Below are 24,328 nucleotides of genomic sequence, written 5' to 3' on the forward strand. Positions count from 1 at the left end.
TCAAGGGGACTTGAGAACATCCTAGAAAAACTGATAAGAAAAATGTACTTCTTTCTGTTCAAACCTGGCGCTTCCTCGTACATTAAGCTGCTTTCAGTTGCCTCTCCTGCCTAATACAAGGTAAATGAACACTGATAAAAATAAAAAATGTGTATTTCGGTCGATCTGTCTTGGTTGTTCTCTGCACGATGACAGACGGACTAGTACAGAATTATGTTTTAACACAATAGTCTTCCGGGGACATTTAGGACCGAGTAAAATACAACAAAACGTTCGAGAAAAGGGACAGGTTTGCTGAATATTGGGTTGAAGCAGCGTGTTTCCTTGCTGAGTTGAGTTTGGCAGTGCAGAGTGTCAGTGTGATTTTTAGCTTAATTTCTTTCACTCCCTGCTGTTCTTCCATTACTGTTACCTAGGTCAACTTTTTCAACTGTAATCTGATTAGGACCACATGACTATATATTAATATTTTTTACATTCTTTCCTCTGCCTTTGATTTGATTTTACATTCTAACATTTTTTTTTTCCTAAGATCTTACACCGTTTTTAATAGCTTTTTTAATTGACTGAATAACTCATTGTATACAAATTCAGGTTTTAACTGAAGGGAGAGCACAGATGGACCACACTCGCGTATGATAAATATGGCCACACTTCAATGAAAAACTTGGGAATTGGGGTCACTGTATATTTGAATATTCGACTTCTCTTTGACATAGCAACTCAGCTTGGAAAACACGATTTTCACAGTTCAGAACTCTAAGCTGCCAGGTATTATATATATATATATATAAGTTATATGCTATATAAGTTAAAATGCCCTTCAAAAAAAAACTTTGTCATGAGAGTTAATACATAACATTTGTGATGGTTGCAAACAGGCTGTTAAACATTGGTCCACTGTGGGATCGTACCTGTTGTCTTCTAAGATTGCTTTGTTGGTCATCAGCACACAACAGCAGCAATACAACAGCGCCATGTTTTGTATCATCATTCGCGACTACACAAGTGATGTGTGGGTATTCACAAGTGAACGTTTTGGAAAGGGGCGGAAAAAAACGCAAAAAGTCTTGACTTAGCAGTTTTGCCAGCATCACGTGACGGTGTGGGAGGGGGCGGGGGGGTGGGGGGGGGTGGTCGGCTGGTATAGTATAGTTGAGCCGGTCTAAGGTCTTTTGTTGGGAGATTAACAGAGCACACACAGCGTGGAGATAGGCCTTGTCTGGCTGCCGCAGCGACAGTCACCACCGCGCCACACTGGAAAACACCAACCAACCCTCACCGGACCTCACCAAATAAAACCCCTGTGTCTCCCAGCGTCTCTGGACCCAACCCACGTTATGCATAAGCCGTTTGAGCAAGTCAGTTGATTTGCTAACCTCCCCTCCAAAAGGATTCTTTCATTTTTTTTTTCTCTGTCAATCCATCCTTTCTGTTCCTTGTGTGAAATTTTGGGGAAGAAGAAGAAGAAAGCACCCTTTCCAAAACTCTTCAAGCCGGCCTCCAATGAAACCGCACTTTGGGTCAAAGAGCATCATCCGCCAACACAGTAAGTCAATGATAGTCCTGTGTCTTTGTGTGTGTGTGTGTGTGTGTGTGTGTGTGTGTGTGTGTGTGTGTGTGACGTGTGTAAAATCAGTGCGTTTTGCTGACCGGTAGGCTGAAGTTCAAGTGGCTAAGCGTCATCGTGGTTGTGATTTGTTGAAGAGTACGCTGGCTCTTTGAATGTGAATGGTGTCGTTTCTCGTCCTTTACCACGATGAGAAACTTCAAAACTCGTAGAGTTACCGTGGAGGAGGAAGCAGTGTGAGGGTGCTGAGAGAAGTGGTGGAGAGAGGAGACATTTCTCTCTTCTTTTCTCTCTCTTTCTCTACCTTTCTTTCTCTCTCTCTCTCTCTTTCTTTCTCTTTTTTTTCTCTCTCTGGGCCAGGTTGTGTGTGGAACTGTACGTTCACCTCTCACAGTAATGTAGGGTAAAACTTCCTGACTCTTTCCTTTCCCCAATACCCCATGGCCCCAGCTCCAGTTTGTCCTCTAACTCTTCCTCTTCTTCCTCTTCCTCCTCCTCGTAGTGGCTGGGCTCCTCGATGGAGCTCTCCATGCGGTAGCAGTAGGGTTGGCCCTCAGTATACTCGTAGATAGTGGGCAGACTGCTCCTCAGGCTGCACCGACGCCTCAGTGCCACCAGGAGGGGCTGTGAGGAGCAGGGCAGGAAAAGGGATTGTCAATTATGATCCGTTTTCAGGAAATGCTCATTGACTGCTATCATTGGTTGGATTTTTGTGCTACGTAAAGTATTTTTTTTTTTTTTTTTTTTTGATAGGCTCAACCAGCGTACTGATTTATTTAGAAAATATGCAATGGAAAGATTACAGTGAGTTAGCTTTCATTAGCAATGAACAGTTGACAGGAAAATATAATCAAGGAGCTGCCCATTGGTCCTTCGTGTCACTCTAAACCAAGTTCTGCAGCAATGCTAAGCCCTTCATTATATCAACAGAGAGTAATCACTTACATGGCCTCAGTACTATCTAATACATTTGTGGATAGTTCTTGTTAGCATCTTAGCGACTGAAGTCAAATACATAAACATTCTGTATAACTTCTGATCACATCAATAGCACTGTTACTGATACTTTATATTTTAGAATGTTGTTTTGTTTTATAGAATTATTTCACCCTCAACTCAAAACTGAATATCTTTTAACTGAATATACTATTAACCTTACAGTACGCTTAAAATGCTAAAAAAAAAAAAAAAAAAATCACCCAGAGATGTATAGATCATGAAGCAAAAACATGCACCCAGGGATGCTTTGGCGTTATTGAGGTGACTCAGTTGCTTTACCTGTGGCATTGTGAAGATGTCCACGTTGTTGCCCAGGTCGATCCAGGCCAGGTAGGAGAAGGTTTTGGGGTTTTTCAGAGACTCAGACAGGTCTTTAAGGATGGCCACAGTCAGGCGGTTCCCGTTGAGCGCTAGCGTGGTTAGCTTGGGTAGCGCACCCAACACGGGGAGCAGTAAACGCAGGTCTTCGTCCCGCAGCTCGGTAAAGCTCAGGTCAACGGCCGCCACGACGGCACCGCTGGTCTGAAGGTAATACGCCACGTGCCGCACGTCACGCGTCGACAACGGGATTCCGGAAAGGTCCACAGAGTCACTACAAAGTTTCTTCTGGAGGGTTGTTTTGAGACTGCGAAGGAAGAGTAATCAAAATTACATTTAGGTCAGTCAAAGAAAAGGCTGCCGAAGGAATGAAAAGAAAAGTTGTCAATACCGAACAGTAAGAGAGTGGAAGCGCGATTGAATTGCAAGCTTTTAAGCTTCTGATTTGGAAATTGATCCATAGGGGCGTTCGCTTAATCGTATAAGGGATTTACCCTAACAGATCAATTATAACAGTGTTAACAAAAGGTTGAGTACGTTTCATTCTCAAAGAGGAAGGGAAAGAGACTTTCACAGAGTTCAAACGGAAGGTATACGTGAGCGTTTTCTCTACTTGGAGAGGGGAAAATTTCTGCTTTAACTGTGTGTTTTCTAACCCGTGGCCTGGGAATAGACTCGTTGCTATTGCTCGCGTTTCAAGCGGCGTGAAAAGGGGGAGGGGTGTAAGGGATCAGGAGGCCTCCAGGCGGAAGGCAGGCGTGGTGGGGGTTAGCGTGCTGGATTTAGGCATGTATCAACAGCACAGCCAAAACATCCGAAAAAAAAAAAAAAACCCTGTCCGCTCCGACGTTCCAAATCTCCCGAGCCGCAACCTCCGAAACCCCCCCGTACCGCACGGGACAGTCAAAACATCCCACGCTACAAGGGGAAGGCCTCTGATTTTTATCTGTGTATCTCTCGATCCGTCGGTTCACTTAGTCATTTCACAACCTTCACAACATCTCCCCTTCATGGTCTCACCACTCTCTCACATGGTAAATATTACCATCCAAATTATACAAAGTGAACCAAAACATTGAATCACGTTTCCCACTCATTACACAGGCCTAATTCATTTGATATGTTTTGTGGGTAAGGAAATCTTAGATACGTCGAAATATTCTTAAACCGTTCAGTTAATATTCATAACTGCATTAATGAACTTGACTGACTTTTAAACACAAATTAAATTTATACGTCAAAAAAAAAAAAAAACCCTCAGCCCGATTACTTGCAGTGCACCCCTCACCCTGCACTATGAGTGTGTTTTTCTCTATGTTGCTGTTTTAATTGGAGATGCGCTATTGTCTTTAAGGCCAGTCTCTATAATGCTTCACATTGCCTTTGGTTAGATCTAATGGTTTGATATGTCTGCATGTACTGATCTGTGAGGTTGACACATTCTTAACACTCTCCCTCTCTCCATCATTAAATGAGATCTCTCTCTCTCTCTCTCTACCCTGTAATAGATTAACTTCATTAAAGTGTCCTTGTTCCTTTTATTAAAAAAAAAATAGATTAAATCACATTAAAAATGGCAGATGGTATAATAGCTTGTATAATTTCTGAAATAACGAGGCCAGTATAGCAAGAAGATAAAAACAGATGTATTTCGGTCACCGCGTGCGGTTGAAAGCAACGTGTTTTTGAAAAGTATAGAGCTGGTGTAGACTTTCTCTGACCCCTTCTCTCCATCCAATCGTTCCATCCTTCTGTTCATGCATTTACAGACTTTCTGTCAGTCTCTTTGCTGTGTTTTGACACAACTTCCATTAGCAGGCCTCTTTACCTCCTGCTGGCATCACAGGATCAATATTAAACAAATACACACAGACACACATGCATACTGCACACACTACACACACACACACAGACACACAAACACAGAGAGAGAGAGAGAGAGAGAGAGAGAGCTATATGCAGGTACTAAGATATTAGGATAGAAACAGACACAAACTCCTTAAAGGGACATGCCCACCACCTAACTTTAAAATACATCCAATGCAACACGCTACTACTACAAAAAAAAAAAAATGTTGACAGCCTACGTGTGTTTTGCTGACGTGGTAAATAATCATTACTGATGCATCATTTTTTTCCAGAAGCTTCTCTGATAAGCTCTTCTGAAGTAACAGTCACTTCACCAGGGAGCAGCTGCCACAGAGCTTATGCGCATGAAGCTCAAATTCAATTTATTTTCCGAATATAATGCTCAGTTCTATTTCAGTCAGCCTCTGCTATATATCAGCTTCTGTGTGTGTGTGTGTGTGTGTGTGTGTGTGTGTGTGTGTGTGTGTGTGTGTGTGTGTGTTTTCAACACGTTGAGCACGTGGCTATAGCCATCCACCAGGCTCACACAGGTTCCAGTGAATGCAGAGGCCAGTGTGTGTCTATCCTTTGAGCTGTGACATTTGTGTGATCTCTGCATTCAGAGAGGGAGCGAAACGCTTTTTGAAAAGAGATTGGCAGGCCGCTTTGATGTCGCGTCGCACGACAGTTTAGCTCAAAAAGTCATCAAACAACGAGACGACTTTAGGGGTGACATTTTCTGTCAGCTTCAGTGATTCCAGAGCGCGTTGTCTAGAGTAACTTCCCCGAAGAATATGAACTGATAAAATGCTACGATTCGGGGAAAAAACTCAGCCGGTGTGGCCAAGTCTGTCTGCATGGCCTTTAATTTGGGACGTGAATAAGAATGCGACTTAAAAGAAGTCTTGGTCGTCTCTTAGGTGCTTTGGGCTTCGAGACTGAATTCTATATTGGTTATTTGTCAGTTTTTTTCATGATCAGTGTCAGTTTGAATTACAGTCATGCTGAGCTCACATAACGTCTCCTGGCAACCAGCGACTTCCAGCGACACCCATTTTCTTTCTGTCAGTTTTTATATGATCACGGAGAGATGCACAATGCTTCGAAAAACTGCCATTACGCGCGAATGTTTTCAAGTTTGTTCTTAAAAATACATAAATCGAGGGGGTAGACAGAATGGAGACTACATTACTGCTTTTTCTTTAATTGAATGAAATTAGGAATGCATCTGAATTCGATGCCGAACGGTTGCAGACTAATCCGCAAAAGATTCATTCACCCATCATCCTTATTTCCTCTCTCTTTCTCTTTCTCTCTCTCTCTCTCTCTCTCTCTCTCTTTCTCCTGTTCTTCAGTCTTTCCGCTCCATCCATCCACAGTCAGAAAAGATTCTTATCAAACCCCAGAACACCTGTGGCTCTCCTTCTGGGATGAATGGATTCTAAGTGGTGATGCTCGACTTGCTCATGAATAATTTTAAAAAGCCTCGTGGGTTGCTTTGAAAATTTTATCCACTACCTGGATTTAAAAAAAAAAAAAAAAATCGAACTTCTTCAGTTAATTAACGTTGTTTGACGTCAAAGCTCCAGAACTCATCATACAGAACAGTCCACAACAGTCCAAGATCATTCATAGTTAACTACAGTAATTCAGCCAATGATCTATCTATCCATTCATTTTGCTTACTAATAACCATTTAGTTAGTTATCTATTTATTAAGGGCTCACTGATGTGTGATAGATCTAAAGGCTGAAAGGGTAAAATAACAAAAATACTGTTATTGGCAAAAAATGGTGTTGAAGCTTGAGATGCTGACTCCACCCTTACGTCAGGGGAAAAAAAAAACACAACTCTTTGATTATGTATGGGGCTTGGACGTTAATTTGAGGAAAAGGCTTGTCTAGTTTTCCACAGCGGTGGACTAGAGGGCAAGACCCAGACGAGACAGGAGCATTAATAAGATATGGCACATAGAACCACCACACAGACTCTCTCTCTCTCTCTGAGTCCATCTTCTCCCACACCCCTGCCTCGCTCCCCCCCCACACCCCCCGGGACCTGCTGTGCCCTGCCTCACACCGTTTTGTTTTTGCAAAGTCATAAATGATGCAGAATATCTCTATTATTCATCTCAGCCATGAGAGGGCCATGCAGGAGGCAGGGGTGCTCTCTCTCTCTTTCTCTCTCTCTCTCTCACCAGGTTCTTCTCCTGTTAAGTGGCTGATACATTAACATGAATGCTTCGGGCAAGCCATGAACAATAGCTATGTTTAGATGTATTTGGGATTCTCAATTAGCATTTACATTTACATTGTGCGTGTGTGTGTGTGTTCTCGCTGTCATATTCTCCATGCAGCACTCTGGAGGTCTAAATTTGAGACGGTGAACGACAGTGCCAGGGTGCCACCTTTTGTTTCCATCAGGCGAGCGAGAGCTCAGAGTCAGCAAACGTGCAGTGACAAGCTTCATCGCGGGCGACCGTGCCGTACAGGAACTCTAATTTACACCGAGCACACAAGAGATTAACACGACTTTATGACTTAATGATGTATTCATCCACCCTTTGGTTTCGTACACAAACACAGGCGCATGTTCACGCGCAAATTAAAACACACACGTGCTCTCGCGCACACGCCCACCACACACACACTGACACACACACACACTGACACAGAAACCTACTCCAGCTGCAGCTGGCAGAGGAGCCTTTGGCTGTCTGGTGCAGAGGGTTTGGAGCGTAATTGTTGTCTTTAAAGGAGAGATTGATAGAGTGGCAGTTAGCTCCAGGGACTCGTAGCCTTCACAGTTCCACACAGCTAAGGACCATTTGACGATTACCCGGTTTCACGTTCGACGTTTGCCGCACGCGCAACCGCGCCACGTCTGCAAACAGCGGTCGAATACAACCAGCAGAGATCATGCTTTACGTTTATTAACGAATGTTCCTGATCAAACAAGCTTTCCACCAAAAAAAAAGCCAAAACAAGTTATAATGTAATTGTGTAAACTCGGTGATCTGTAAAAAGTCATTGCTGATGTTAGATTTTATTAAGTCGATCATTTTGTCGTCATTTTTTTCAAAGGACAGTTCGAAATGAAATCTTATATAGTCTGTTATATCCATCACTAATTTAGTTTTAGGAAAGTCATCAACATCAAAATATGAATATTTGAAATCTCTCTCTCTCTCTCTCTCTCTCTTTCTCTCTTTTTCTTTTTTTAAATATGTGGCTGCATTCATATTTCAGCCATCTGTCCAAGAGAATTTCTTCCACGAATCCAAGTAGAGGTACAGTCTGTGCCATGTCTGTGCTACGTCTGTGCTGTGGCCTCTTTTCTGAGGGATGGGGTGACTCACGGTGGAGTTGGTCTCCGGAGACGATTGTCTTTGCCAGGGCTCTTACCACAGAGATTTATAACCTGTTCTCTACACTCCACAATAAAAAAACAAAACAAAAAAAAAAAAACTGCTCTCAAGTATCCTGAGCACTGAGCCTAACGGCATCTGTTTTACGTTGTTGTTGGCATGGAGGTGGTTAGACCCTGCTGAATATGTGTTTGTGCGTGCGTGTGTGTGTGTGTGTCCCAGCCCAGCTGTGGAGGGTAATCAGTACAGTAGGGTGTCTCAGTCTGGACTGAAAAGCTGAATTCATGAGTAACACAATCACTACAAAACACGTTCAGTTAATCACATGGACTTTCGAGAACTAACAGAGTGTTCTGCAACCACACTCAACGCTGTTGCCGAAGAACACACGGACCAATAGGATCAAAAAAGACTGGAAGAGAGAGTGCTCGTGAGTGGGGTGGAATGAGTCTCACTTAAGGACACCGTTAAGCCTCCAAAGAGACCAAAAACTAAGACTACCTCTATTTTACAAGACAACATATCTGTAACTCAAGTGCTAGGCTAGCCTTCTTTTGAAATGCAACCCTATTTGAATTTCAGTAGTCCTGCAGGACATAACTTTCGCGGTTCCCCCGGCGACAATATATAAAAAATAGTGGTCTTTCCAGTTCTACGTTGTAAAGCAAACAATGGTGGTTGTGTCTCATGAATACCAATTAGATGCACTTTGGCATAACGAAAGAGAAGGGTACCAAACCAGTTTTTTTTTTTTGTGGTTTTGTTTTTTTTTTTTTTGAGGAAACACAGACTCACACTCTCTGTATATGAATGGGTGTGAATGTTGCAGGGAGGTGAGAGAAGATTTGAGAGATTAAAAAAAAAGAAGAAAAATAGAGAGAGAGAGAGTGAAAGAGAGCGAGAGTTGAGTTGAAAAACAGAAGGAGCTATGAGGGAGGCAGAGAGAAACAAAATGGGATTGGTGTAAAGACCTGGAATCCTTCTGCGGTTGGCATGGCAATGTCTGTGTTCTACCTGAGCGAGCGCTTTCGCACCCTTGATCAGTGTGAGATTCAACCTAACACCTTTATTCATGAACAGATGCTCCTGTGTCTGTAACTGGTGCTTGTTCAACTAATGTTATCCTTTCCTCGTGGCTTTGTTCGATAGTCCTATGAAAATCCTCTATCAATAGCCTAAAAATCTACCTCGTGTGAATGACCTCAAATCACCAACATATCCTCCAATTAAGGGTCTACACTTAAATCCCATCCTTATGTCTAAAGCTTGATCATAATAAGATATCATTGACCTAAAATCAACATCATATCACACAGTGAAGTATCTATACCTCAATATCATCCTAATATCTATAGCCTGCTGCCAAAAAAAATATGAGTAAAATCAAGTAAGCCTCAGATCTGCAGCCCTGAATCCACATCATGTACCACAATAAATTATTTACTCTTCAAAATCACTTCAGTAAATGATTCACACTTCACTTCATCACTCATATCTATTGGCCGATAATCATCTAATCATAACAGCTAAACCTCAGCCTCAGATCTCCAACCCATTATATGCCTCAAATTTATGACCTGAACTTCACCTTCTCCAATCAGCGCAAAATATCACAATACAAACACAGCATGTCCCTAGTGTGCTCTAAACAAAACGCCAAGAGAAGGAAATGTCTTCAAAATACCTCCTACTCCCCCTGGCACTTCGGGAAATACAGTCTCAACAGGTTATAAATTTGACAAGCTCAAAACTTCTCAAAACATCAATACAGAACATCTCGAATAATTCTCAGCTATGGATCCGCGGCCGAACCCCTGGCTGCTTCCGACGGCGTCCGACATTCAGCCGTTGAGTCATTCCTGGCTCGGGTCTGTACGCAGCCAGACAGAATGACTCAGAGAAAACAGCTCTGAAGCACCGTAGAGAGCGGCTTCACATTTACATTCCTTTACGTGAACTTAATCAGGGCTGCAGGTCGGACTGGACGTTATGTAACACCATACTGACTGCACACAGACAAAAGAGGCCAGCGCCGTTTTCCCGCGTGAGCTCCGGACAATGTCCGGAGAATCGGTGTCCAGACATTGTCCAGAGTTGCCCTTTCACACATGCCGCACACAACAGCAGACTGTCAGTGTCGCACGCGTTCTGACCTACTGGTTTAGGTCGAGGGGTGGCACCTGGGTGGAGCGCGCAGGAGCCAGGACATGGTGCAAAACGTACGCAGCGGAAATCGCAGTGTTGTACGGCACGTCGAAGACGAGAGACGAGGCTACTGACTCATCCATAATGATGACTGTTTTTTGTGGCGATACCACACGTATTTGGACGTTTCCGCAATATCAACGAATGGGTGGAAAGCATTACACAGGCAAGCAGAGAAGAGTACAAAGCAGCTGCACGAAGATCCCACTGTTTTTTGCGGCAGTCGCATGATAGAAACGTCATCGACACGCCCACTCACTCGCTGTGAATTCTCCGGACAACGACCTGCCCTATTCACACATGGGCTCAATCGGACATTACGCGGAGTTTGTACTAGGGAGCTGCCAGGGTAAAGTCCATTTACTGTCCAGTCCAAACGATTCGGACATTTGCGTTCTCACATACAGCTCCTCCGGGTAATGTCTGGATAAGTTCAGGGTTGCAGTGCATGTCTGAAACAGGCTAAAGCATTGTTCTCTCTCTCGCTGTCTCTTTTTCTCTTTCCCTCTCTCTCTCCATCTCTATTTATGTCTCTCCATTTATCTCTCTCTCTATCTATCTCTGTCTTTTGCCACTTCTAGACCTCACTGGATTGCCCTCTTCCTCTATTGAAAATTCTATAGAGTTACATTAATCATCTTTGGTGATTACTGTGCATCAGCCATGTCTTTGTGAGGAGGATCTCAAGAACCCAGAGAACTGTAACAATCACACTCAAATATTCTGGATTTCCACTTCAGCACAGGGGCTGGATGAGTACAAATCCTTGAAAAGAGAACTGACGCATACAAATCCTGTCTTTTCAAACGCACGCTATTCTCTCTCTCTCCCTCTCTCTCTCTCATTCTCTGTCTCTCTCTCACTCTCGTTTCTCTCATTTCAGTTTTCATTTCCACATGAATGCAACAGGATTAAAATGATATCCAATCCAAAAGAATCAACTCAGACTCATCTCATTGACAGAACGCTCCGACCGAGGGGGTGGTGGTGGTGAAGTGTGTGTGTGTGTGTGGGGGGGGGGGGGGGTTAAGAAGTAATTCCACATATCTGAGAAAAGAATTACACACATACACAAACATACACACGCACAAGCATGAGACGCACTTTCACTCAGCACATGACGTCTCTATACACGTGGAAAGTCTTTTCAGAATCTTCCTTTTATAAATGAGAACGGACGATGCCCCTTAACAACAGTAACAGGTAAAAACCCACGGGGTTCAAAGAGTTTTCTAAACAGTTTGGGCTGTTTTAGTTTATCGTGGCTCTCAGATGAATTATATCATATTGTTGTTTTGCTCATGTGCTCTCTCTCTCTCTATCTCTTTCTGTCTCTCTGGGACATCCTCTCCTCTGCCTATCACTCTATCCTCCCCAGAGAGAGGCTTGGTAATGGAGCAGGGCAGCGTGGGTAATTCAGGATGTGGGGAAGCTTTATTGAGCAGAGCCAATGGATTCAGAGCAGGCATAATAGCATTGTGGGTGGAATTCTGCTCTCATGCACACACACACACACACACACACGCTCCAACACACACAAAAACACACACACACATACGCATGCACACACATACATGCACACACACAGGGAGATTCATACAAAGAGTAAACTCCAACCACGCTGCTGAGAATATAACCTCTCCGTCACACAAACACAATTTCTAGACTAAAAAAAATGTATTACACTGCTGAAAACTGCACTTTTCTCCAAAAGCAATGTGGTTTTTTTTTAAATCAAGTTCATCGTATAACTGATTTACTGACTCTCCATATAAAGGCAAAGCAGGAGCTTAACACTGAGGCAAAGTAGGTGAACATATTGGTTATCTGGTTATCACTCGGATATCATCCTTCACTTTTGATTACCATACCATTTTTCTCCCTAAAAGGATTCTACTGTATTACTGTGAATGTGCTATCAGGTTTTTCTGTAAAAAAAAACCCCACATATATATATATATATATATATATATATATATATATATATATATATATATATATATATCTCAAGTAAGCTCCTCAGAAAGCAGTTACCAGTTCGCCTGAAGGATATTCGGTTCCTGAATGCGAACTGCTTTCTCGGTTTCCATCCCTGCTCACTAAGCTTTCTTCAGTTTGAGGCACTGCTGATTCTCCACACCGCTGTGTGCGTTTGAGGTGATTCGTCCAGACAATTCTACTCAGATCGGACACCCGAGAGCTGTTAAAAGGCAGTATGAATCGATAACAGAGCGAGCGGGAGACCTGATTGATGTTACCATAGCTGCGGGTCTAATGAGATCTGACCATCTTGTGGTTATTTGATTTCCTGGAGCTCAGGACTGTATCAAAAAGATTTTGTTAACACTTACTTTGCCTTTTTCTTTTCTTTTTTTTCTTTTTTTTTTTTAAAAAGGCCAAGGCTGTGTCAAACTAACATCTGTATTACTCTTTGCTGTACATTTTGAACAAGAGGTGGAAAAAAAAAAACGGCAATTCTCACCAGGCCTGTGATTTCCTGCGGTTCATACTCTGTCGAAGCCATTTGGAGTGAGGGGTCAGGTGATAAATGAGCTGTCTGCAGATCTTATCAGATGACTTCATCGTTTCTGCGTCCTGAGATACCACACACACACACACACACAAAAAAAAGACACAAAACTTGTCAAAAAATGACAAATTATTCAAATCAACTGTAACCGTAACTATGGTTAAAGTGGTGAATAGCTTGACTGTTTCTTATCAATAGGAGAAATGATATTATTATGATATAAAGGAAAGTGCTTATTGGCTGGTGAGGTTGTGTCATACTCATCTCGTTTTGTGCTTTAACGGGAACTGTGTGTACGGATCCATAATTAATGACTTTTTTTTTTTTTTGGTGTTAATTTCGATCATCAGACGGTTTCATGCGCGTTAATCTACATTTTCAATTTACGGAAAAAGAAACTATAACTTGCCACAGGGTTTCTTTTATGGTTCACAGCACTAATCCACTCTTTAATCCACTATCGTTTCTTGGTTTAAATTAAGAGACTAATCTCTAGATGTTCAGAAGGGTTTAAGGTGAAATTTCTCATTGATTCCTGCCCAGGGCAAGTTTTACATCACAGCACACAGTCACCATCCAAATCTAATCACGCATGCTATTCAATATTCAGCCAGATGGAAGTAAGATTGGACAAAATAGGATGATTCAAGTCTAGTGTGTGTGATTTATTATTTTTCTTGCTTGCCTCTGGTTTCATTTCTTTATTTTCTTGTCAATGGGCCCTCTTTTTCCCCCTTTTTCTAGAACGTTCTCAGTCAGTGTTCTTGGAACCAGCCCCTAAGGACGCACTTTGATATCTCAAACTCGCTTAATTTCAGAACCTCCTCAGGATCATTTAAAGATGATTTAAAGTTTAAAAACATCTATTAAATCAGATGAAGAAGTGATATTCATTAATTTTTCATTACAGAAAGTCCATCTCTATCAATGTTTTTTCTTTTTTTTTTTTTCATGTCTGTCATACAGGAAATTTTTAGTTTTATTTCCTAGTTCTTAGTTCTGAGCGGTTTGGGTGTGGGGCTGAATCACTGGTCTGCAGTGGATGTGGAGTCACCGTGAAATTGTCTTCCATCACTCACACACACACACACACACACACACAGAGCGTAGCGTCGCTAACCCCACCACAGCAGCCATTGGCCGGACAGTCGACACCAACGTTCATCATTCATCTGGGTTGCGGGGGTGTTTGGGGATGGCATTTCACAGGAATGACTGATGCACTTTACGATCCAAGACCGAGAAACTGTCTGCCGGAGAGCTAACAGCTAACTGCTAATAGCTTATCATCCCCTCTGCTATGCCATGCTGTGATTACTCGGTTAGGAGATGTGAATCTGAGCTTGCCTTCCCTCCAAGCCTTTCCATGTAAGATTCAGTGAGAGATAAGCGTACGCTGAGAACTGCATTCTCCAGCTGCTAACATTAAGCGCAGACACAAAGATCAAACAGTGCGCTAATCTTCAAAGGAGTTCAAGAGATAAATGAATAAAACATTTAGACCAACTCATAAAAGTGCCATTTAACTGACTGTAAATAACAGAGAAAGAAATGCATAATGCTCTAAAAAAAAAAAAAGAAGAAGTCTCTTGAAAAGAGAATTTCTTAAAAATGAGTCAGTTCTGTAATGCCCTGGAGCTTCCCAATTCCTCACAACCCAGAGTTCGTGCTCTCATTTGCTCTTTTGTAGTTATCACACACTCTTAAACAAACTCCCAAACAACAAAGTCAAAATTATGCCCTTCCTTCCCACACAAACAAACAAACAAACAAACATGTAAAGAGTTGTATTAATATTTTTGGGAGTTTGGTTTTGACTCACCTTCTTGGGGCACTGCATGTCTCGAGCTAGGCTTAGCAGAAGCTCGTGAGAAATCGGATCCACCAGGTTGAGGAACGCAGCATTCTTATAGAGAATATCATTCAGAGAAGTGCCCTCCAGGCCCAGGTCCTGCCAGAACACACAGAAAACTGACGCTCAGTATCTCCGTTACTCCTATCTCTATCCCACTCATCAAGATTTTAGATTAAGTGACTGAAAATTTGCACAAACACAGCGTAATGACCGTTTTATGATATGCAAATGTCATTTTCCGTAATTTTTTTTTTCTAAAATGTTACTTACAGGGCGGCATTCAACTTTTTTTTTTTTTTTATTTAATTGCAAAAAAAAAGCTACGGCCTTGTGAGCCGTGACCGTTGGAACAATGCCGTGGTGTGCTGTGAAACCGCTATGAATTGCTTTGCATTGGATGAAATGATGGAGCTTCTGTTTCGTGCTTAAGCCGGACATTGAAGCGACGGTGAACGGCTTATACAGTTTTCTCCCATTCCCATCATTAATGCATTCAGGTATCGAGGTTTTTTTTTTTTTTCCTATCTGTGGATGACTTGCATATTTATTTATGGCGCCGTACAAGTCTTTGCACTCAGTTTTTCACCGGAGTGTTTGGCTTTAATGTACTTAGCTTCCAGCTACAGGAGCACCCGCCCACATCTTGCCCATTCCTGAGACTTCCACTAAAGTACTCGGCACCCGTGTGTCAAACAAGCCATTCCATCTGACCAGATAGATGGGGGGGAGGGGGCAGTGGGGAGTGAGATAGAGAGAGAGAGAGAGAGAGAGAGAGGGAGAGAAATCATTTTAGAGTGGGAGTTTTCTGGCACACACTACAAAGAGGTTGCATTGCAAGAAGGTCCTGACAGGTTGCATGGGGAAAACTCTAGAACGTTTTAACGCTCTGAAACCTAAAATGGGCTCTAAACTATCATTACAGGTATTCCGAAAAAGAGGGATTTTATTACGAATGTTTTTGAATGGAAATCCTGAATTAGTCTAAGAATCGGAAACATGAACATCTTGGATTGCAATGATTTAAAGCATTCCAAATTATTTTGTAGTTCAATAGGATTAGCCGCTAAAACCAATACGATTACACAAATTCATAATCTGCAATACAAATTGACAGTCTCATTACGCCGAATTACTAGATTTATTTTTAAAAGATCTGGTGCTATTAATATTTCCATTGCGTTCCCCCTGGTATCAAAATTGTTTCGCCATAAGCTCAGTTCAGTCTGAGCAAAAACAAACCATCTGTTGATTTCCCTATGGCTCTCCTTATGGCTTAACAAAGTAATCACAGTTCTGCTGCTCTATATGTAGTGACACAGGCAGAGAAATAGACAGTGTTCAGTGAACCGGCAGCAATACTGTGGTTGGTATAGAGCCATCCATTTTGTCATACAGCTCAATGAGGGTCTGCACATGGTCAACATCTCTAATGAGCTGCTAATCAGATCTGAGACAACACACACACACACACACACACACATATACATGCACACGCCCTCAGACAGAGGACAGAGAAGTGAATTCAGTGTAGCAGATAAATAGATAGATAGACAGACAGACAGACAGACCGACAGATAGATAGATAGATAGATAGATAGATAGATAGATAGATAGATAGATAGATAGATAGATAGATAGATAGACAGACTGCATTAGCATTGAGCTCAAGTCATGTGCACTCATTAGAGAGAGGAGATGTGGTGAAGACTGTAATTGGATCCACAAACCATCAACACACACACACACACAGATACACACACACACACACACAGACACAGACGCACAGTCACACAGTCTGGTAATTGTGATGAACTGCTGAAATGGGAATCTGGCAGAGGGTAATGCATCAGCTTCTCCTCCTTTAACACGAGGAACCAAAAGCAACACAAAATGGAGGCAGAAACCCCCACGCCCCCGACACAGGAGAATATCTCGCCTCTCTTCTGGTGACTTCCTGTCCCTGTGACCTACATGTGTCTCATGTTATCTTACACGGATAACATCTTACTGTCATCCCATTTGTCATCCTATAGAAAGCGGACGCAGCGTGAAGATGGAGTAGTTAGGAACCGCGTCCTGTCTCGATATCTATGTATGGATTTCTCATTGTTTCCTCATACTCCATCAATACTGAATTGAGAGTGACCTTCACATCCCTGCACTAGAGCGAAACCAAAACCAACGTTCACGGTATCTCTCCGTTGAACGAGATTCGCTCTAATCATGTGAGATGCCAATATCGCTCGGGAAAACATGGCAACCCTTGCTCAATTGCATGTTTTCCAATAATAGCCAGGCAGACCCTGTTTGAAGCCCAAGAGTTTATGGAAAGGACCCCAGCACGGGTCTCCAGCGATATGCCTGTCACAGTGCAGGCCTTCTGGGTTATCTCTGTGCGTTGATTAAAGAGGCAACTCTCTGCACTGTGCTGTCAAATCCTCAAAGTAATTAACCACAGTTCTGTCTCTGGATGGAGGTGGGGAAGAGAGAGGAGGGAGGGGTGTGGTGCGAAAGAGGGAGAGAGAGAGTGGACTGGACAAAGAGAGATACAAATCGGACAGAAAGAAAGAAACAAAGAAAGAAAGAAAGGAAAAGATAGGCCGAGGAGAAGTCCCAGACTCTACTAAGGAGAGATAGAGGCTTTTTGAGAATAATGACAGTTTTTGTTTGCAGGTCAATAATGATCCATACCTCACACGCCGAGTACTGAGGATAGAGAAAAGAGGCTCTGTTTGCCATAACACATCTGAATACTTTATCTCAATTTTTTCCCGGCAATGTCCCATTGTCTTTGAAAACAACATTGCTGAGGAGTAGAATACATCAAGAATATCTCAGAATGTGACTAGCTGTTCTAAGAATATGATTAGGGAGAGGAGAGGTGAGGAGAGGAGAGGAGAGAAGAAGAGAAGAGAAGAGATCAGAGGAGAGGAGAGGAGAGGAGAGGAGAGAAACAAATGAAAGAGGTAGAGAGACAGAGAAAGACATTACCTTCATGCAGCTCCATGACCACCTCATTGTAGCCTATTGAATACAGCATGAGAAATGAGAGCTTGTTTCTTGTTTTCTCCAAGCCTTATGGAAAAATCAAATATTCATAACATATTTTTCTTCTGCTAAAAATATTATCCTCTCAGCAGAAGGCGCCAGGGTTTTTTTTTTTGTTGTTCAACATAATCAAACTGGCTGGGGGGCTGGGGGGGGGGGGGGGGGGGGGGGGGTTGGTTTGGTTTTTCCTTTCACTGAAAAAAACCCGTCACCATTAGAAAGCACTTAACATCCCAGCAAGACAATGGCAGTTACTTTAAGCCTTATGTGTGTAAACCATGCCAGGAAGACAATACATTGAAATGGCAAACATCTGTTGGTGCTTTAGCGCTAACTGCAGCTTCTGTAAACAGAGAACTTTAATTTCTCTGCATTTGAGCAGCTCATCACAGGTTTCCAACGCGGAAGCTGAAATCTCAGCTGAATTTCCCATAGAAAATCATCACTTGAACATTTTTATCACTGTCATAGTTTGCGATGATGACTCACTGTCTTTTGCTTTTCACGACTTTTTCTGTGGGGGGGGGGGGGGGGGGGGGGTCGTGACAATACGAAACGAGCAGGGCGGCAGGTAAGTTAAGATCTGTGATTATGGTGATTCAGAGAGTCGTATCGACCAAAGAAAAAACAGTTGGAGTGACGGCGATACTCAGGCTTTAAGCAAGACGGAGAAATGGAAATTCGTCATTTTTTTTATCTGCTGTGAGGTGTCAGACATAAGCATTTCTCACATGCCTGTCCAGCTCTCTGGAAATGACAGCACACACCACTGAGAGCATGACTGTACTCTGCAGGACCCCAGTCAACTTCAAACACACAAACGCTGTCACTTCTCTTTTTGAAAAAAATAATATATACCAGCCAGGCAAATGTGGAACTGCAGCTCGCATGGTTTCATAACTGATGTCAAATCAGTTTTAATGTGTGGTCAGAAATGGAGGGTAATTCAGTTAAGTGACAATTTTGACACATCTATTCTAATAGCAATGCTATTGATACCAGTATTGGTACTGGTGTGGTATTTTAATGAAACCTAACCAACATTTGACACAGTGAGTAAACAGAAGCTTGTGAGCTTTAAATGAAAAACTAGATCTTGTTTCAAATGCTGTTCTCCTGGAGAACAAGCTTTGTAGATATTTATAGCAAAGCTATATGCAAACTTCTGAGGGGCTGACATAAGGGAGGCAGGCTTTACACAGTTTTTCCAAGGAACATACTGTATTTAATGTGCTCTTAAGTCAAAATGTTCCAAAATACTGTTGTGTCATTTGCTAAGATATGAAGCTCTGAGTTTTCAGGTTAAGCTGAATGTGGCAGACTCTTTTCAATTCAAACACACACACACATGCACACACAAACACACACACACGCACACGCAAACACAGTAGAGGTCAGCACTGTCTTTGCTCCCCTGGTGTGACCCAAAGAGTTCTGTGCCAACTGTATGTTTGATTACCACATAGCCAAATGTGCCTCACAAAACGCCAGTTATTTGTGAAAAACCCTGTTTGTCATAACACAAACAGTCTGATTAGGGTGTTAAAAATGATTTGCTGCACGCAAGGTGACACACTGCAGCGGTTCAGAGACGCCAGAGATGCAAGTACAAATTACCAGTCTCCTAAACAGCTACCTGGCATCAGTCCGAATCAAGGACCAACAAGTATAAACCTGGGGAAAAGTGTACCACCAGGTTGGACGTGCTGCCTCGTTTGACTGATTGACGAGCCGTGGGGAAATTAGGACATGCGGCTTTGTTTTTAACTACGGGCTGCAATGTGTCGGCTATACTGCGCGGTGCAGTCGTTTGACAGCTTGCATTTGTCATTGGCCTTTCCTGATTTCCCTGCAAAACGCACTCGTATGCTTGTTGTACTCCCCTTGTATGATAAAGGTCAAAAGCCTGAAATAAAGTTGAGAACAAAAGTTAAACCTGGCTAGACCCTGTTTGAATGAGAGTGGCAACATTGGTCTTTGCAGATTTAAATGTCACCCAATTATTAATTATTTTAAGTCAAAAGCGCGGTGGTCGGTGAGGAAACCTGAGGAAGATGAGGATGACAGATGAAGAACGATACAAAAGACTGAGATATAGAGCAGTTACATTAAGCTACGGGTCAAAACAGCTGTTTTTGTAGTTTGTGTGTATGTTTCTGTGATGATTACTGAAACATATTGTGCGCAGTGCACCTCCTGTCCTCCCCAACAACGCGGGGCATATGCCCTTACCTTTCTCAACAGTTTGAGCACGTCTGTGGCTTCCTCGGTTTTCCGTTCGCGGATAAGCTTTTGAATCTCACGGATCCACGCGACTCTTCTAACGTATGGGCTGGGGTTCGTCCTCCGTAGCATCCCCGGGAGTTTGTCCGATTTCAGCATTAGGGATGTAAACAAGAAGTCCCCGCTACCACGACTCCCACTCCGGTCACTCTCCCCGGTGCTGTCGAGGTGCTTCCGTCGCCTTCTCGAGAAATTGTCGTTGTCCAGACTGCTTTGACGGCTGAGCCTGGAACCCATACTTTCTCCGTAGGATAAATGATATTACAGTTACAAAACAATTTGTTTTACATCACACTGTGAAAGCACAACAAGCAGATATTGCCAGAAACCTCTCCACCCGACTGGGCTTGGAAGCATCACTCGCTTTACTAGAACGTGCACATCTCTCTTCGCCTCTATTGTTCATCGAAAGCAAGAGAGAGAACGGAGAAACCTCTACAGCTCGCCTTAGTAAGGCTGTCAGGCTCATGTATGTTTAACAACTACCCAGGAATTCCTTGTGTTTCAGTTAGTCTGTACAGACTACGTCCGACTTGGCCGTTGGTTGCTGCTGTCTCAGAGTTGGTATTCAGACGTTGTTCGTACGATGCATAGATTTCCACAGCACCTCGCGCGGCTTGTACCAAATACGTCCAATCATTGGCCAGCGCGCCTGGTCTGGGAAACTGAATAAAATTTGTGTCTGTCGTCTGAACAAATACAAGTCAAAATAATTAATAAAAGTCCATTGACATTTTTGTTGTATTTAAAATCATTTGTCTGTCTGAAGTGGGCAAAATGTGTCAGGACAAACTCTGACCTCTGAGGCCAGGATACCATTCTCAGATTATGTAATCCAGTTTTACAGATAACAAAGTCATTTGAAAAACACTTACTATCAAATAGTACCAGTGATCCTTCCAGAGTGTACCCCCCTTCTAAACAAAAAATGCACACATATTGCACTCTGTATTATGGGTTGTCATGGCAGGTGTTTTATGGCTGTAATAAAACAGTCAAGTCATGGTGATATAGCTGGGAGACAGAGGTGCCAAATAGACAGCAGAAACAGAGATTTAACAGAGCAGCGGAGATTTCACTGTCTACAAACCAACTGGAACCATAGCGATTCCTCAGGACATCTGAGTGTCATCAGACAACCTTTGTGATTAAAGATGATTTGAAGATGATCTTTGTATTGTTCTATGTAGCGCAGTGATTGAGTGATGAAACAGAGTATCATAATTATGTAACTGTGCTCTTTGGTATCAGTCAGTAACAGGATTGTGTTCCGGAAAATTCCAGAGATGACACAACTCTTGCACTGAAGACAACAGAGCGACAACAGCGGTTTGCACGTGCGCTCAACACGTCATGATTTAGCAGTTCATTGAATTTTATAGAAACGCAGCACTTAACCATGGAATTAAAAAAAAACAAAACAGCAGTTTTGTGAATAACACTACAAAGTCCCCAAATCCCTTTGATAACAGTCAAGCAAGACAAAATTCTGAGAAATTGTGAAGTTCTTTGCTCTGAAATCTACCCTTTTCCATCTACCTCTCATTTTAGAGAGAAAAAAAAACATATGGTATAATAATGGGATAATCCAGTGTTTGGATTTTCTGATCTAAATAGAAAAATGCGTAATGACTGAGTCGAATAAGTTGTTGACATTGTGACCGCGCACAAGACGTTTTGTTACTCTAAAATGACAGAGACACATTTAGCTGTTTTATTACCTCTCAGGGTCAAAGTTTAATTAACCAGAAGAGAATAAATATTTGGAATGATTGCGGGTCTGCCAGACACATAGGTACTGACACAGAGAGAGAGAGAGAGAGAGAGAGAGAGAGAGAGAGAGAAAATGAGGAAGGAGGTGACACCTTTGCTGCCCCAGCTGCAGGTGACGAGACCATCCGTAAGGTAAGTATGTGAGACCATTAGTTGGCAGAGGTGTTAAGGATCCACTGAGCTGACTCAGACTTCATAAGTATGAGGCGCTCTGTGATCTGAATTTGAATGAGTGTCGTGTGCCTCCCTCTTTTCGGCTTTGCTGCTTTTTCTGCTCATTTTATCCCTTACCTTTCGCCAACGTGATGGTTAAAAAAACACAGTGAACCGTGGATTATACAGAATGGACCCGTGGTTTTTCTCTGCCAACTCAGACTTGGCTTTCTGCACAGACTGTACTAGCATATCAATGAGAGCTGATTACAATTGGCAGCTGAAACCAAATCAAAACAATGCATTTTGCCCCTACAATACCAAATTTTTTATTATTACTATTATTAGAAGTAGTTGTAGTAGTATTAACTTTTTAAATGAGTCATATTTTTTCAATAATATCCATAAAAGCAAGAGTGGATCTTTTGTGGACCCTGAGCCAGTGCATCAGATAAATGTAAAAGTGTGGAGGTCCTGACTTCATTTTATTTGTTATTTTGTTTTGTTGTTTTGTTTTGGGTTATAGCCCATTAATAAGGAGGTGGCATGAATAATAAACACTTTGCCTCGTATACTAACTGAAAACACCAAGAAAGTGAACACTGGCTGGGTAAAGACAGAAAAAAAAAAAACTCGGTCGTACGATTGCATGCATTAGACACAGACGTTCAAAAGGCAAAACGTGTTGCATAAAGCTGTCATTCGACCAAGGACCTTTTATTTTTTTTCCAGACCTGTACTTCAGGTGTAATTTCCAGAACACGTCTTGAGATAACGGACAACACCCTTCAGGAGTCATCATTTTAAACTGTATCAGTAGAGGTGTCGTTCTGGAGTAATTACTCCAATGACCTGGGTTATTATTAAAAGCGGCTTTGCGTTACGTTATGTGTGTGTCTACACACTGCATAATAATTTGACACAAGCTGTAATATCTGAGTAGTTACCAATTATTACATAATATGCCAAGAGGACATATTTCTACTGAATGTTAATAAACCATACTGTAAAAAGCAAAAACTGTTTAATATGTATATATGTATGAGTTATCCAGAGGTTGTTTCTACACTATGTTATGCCTGCATACAAATAATATGAAAATATAAGCATTTAGGCTTTCCTGTCAGTGGCAAATAGAGCTATATGCAAAAAAAAAATTTAAAAAAATGTAGCGCTACTGTTTTCATTTTCAACCTAAGTAATGAAATAAATAAAATATCATTCCGGTCTCCTTCTAGGATTGTTTTGCTTTACAAGTCCCAAGGAAAGTTTTATTTGCAAGGTAGTTAAATACTTTGGCCAAGGACACAGTGTTGCAACTTACAAGCTATTGTTTTCTGGACTCTTGCCTCATAAGACAGCATTATCAGCACAGTTATGGTTACGATGTCAGTGACTCCGAAGTATTTGAAACTTTGTGCTTGTCTGAAGCTGATTTAACGCTGATTTTCCGTGGCTGAGATTAAAATTCCGTTTAAATGTGACAAAATTGTGTTTCCTGGAGTGGGTAGTATGAAGCTCGGTGCTAGCCTGTCTAGCTCTGAGCTAATGTTAGGCTTGGATTAGGGAAAGTCTACGGTTCACAAAATCCAGAAAAGGCCCAGCGAGCCTGGGTCGCTTGTATGTAAACAGGTGGTGCTAAACTAAGCCAAATTAGGGAAGCAGCATCCTCGCCTCAGCTGAGTACTATGAATGGTCAGTAACTACAGGGTGTAAGATGATTTTCAAAAACAGCATTAACGGCAAGCTATTAGCATGTTAGCCATACTGAATCACAATTAGGACTTGGTTAGATTTAGCTGAGATAGCCCGCCTCAGAACGACTTTTCATTTGACGAAGAGGTCCACACTCAAACAGAACCAGTTGCCGAGCCTCAGTCGTTTTTACCTTGCTAGCGTCGTCAGTGGGATTTTGACAACACTATCAGTAGCAAGAGTGCACCAGTTGTCATGAAACAATGGATGTCAGATAACAGCGTGTTGACAGAAAATAAAATGGTGTGTTGACAGATATCAATATCTGGCATATTTTTCAGGAAAACAAATATTTGACACGCTTCCAGCTCCATTTAAAATGCACTGCCATTCCTCTGTGTTTAATTTTCAACATGGTCTCACAAATGTCATTTCTTTCAGAAATGCGACAAACAAGTTTGCATTCCAAAAAAGCTACTAGTGGTCATAATTAGGGTTTTGGGCTGGATTTAGGGATATTAGCTTTTCACATTTTATATAATGTATGTGATTGTATACCTAACATGTCATGACTTTCAAATGTCCAGATTTCGAACTGTCTTGCTCTTGTCACGAGACCAAGCAGCTGAAGCAGGTTCACTTAACTGGACTCCCCCTTTTTTTTTTATCCCTTTGGACAGGAAA

The 24,328-nt window shown here is 42.1% G+C and overlaps 1 protein-coding gene across 1 annotated transcript; it reads right to left on the bottom strand.

Annotated features, from left to right (window-relative positions):
• Nucleotides 1-1,951: 1,951 nt before the first annotated feature.
• Nucleotides 1,952-20,260, bottom strand: lrrc75ba (leucine rich repeat containing 75Ba). The gene is made up of 5 exons (XM_030777824.1): nt 19,973-20,260; nt 14,660-14,788; nt 12,790-12,902; nt 2,849-3,194; nt 1,952-2,194 (listed from the first exon to the last, which is right to left on the bottom strand). The coding sequence occupies exons 1-5, from the start codon at nt 20,258-20,260 to the stop codon at nt 1,952-1,954; spliced, it is 1,119 nt and encodes a 372-aa protein (XP_030633684.1).
• Nucleotides 20,261-24,328: the final 4,068 nt, after the last annotated feature.

This window comes from Chanos chanos, chromosome 1, assembly GCF_902362185.1.
Source record: "Chanos chanos chromosome 1, fChaCha1.1, whole genome shotgun sequence".
NCBI classification, from domain to species: Eukaryota; Metazoa; Chordata; class Actinopteri; order Gonorynchiformes; family Chanidae; genus Chanos; species Chanos chanos.

Bases quoted from the DNA above. Each gene is read 5' to 3' on its own strand.
- lrrc75ba (XM_030777824.1), bottom strand. From the start codon at position 20,260: ATGGGTTCCAGGCTCAGCCGTCAAAGCAGTCTGGACAACGACAATTTC. The intron at 12,903-14,659 runs GTGAGTCAAAAC...GTGGTATCTCAG, and splicing joins ACATGCAGTGCCCCAAGAAG to GACGCAGAAACGATGAAGTC. The intron at 2,195-2,848 runs GTAAAGCAACTG...TGCTCCTCACAG, and splicing joins ACATCTTCACAATGCCACAG to CCCCTCCTGGTGGCACTGAG.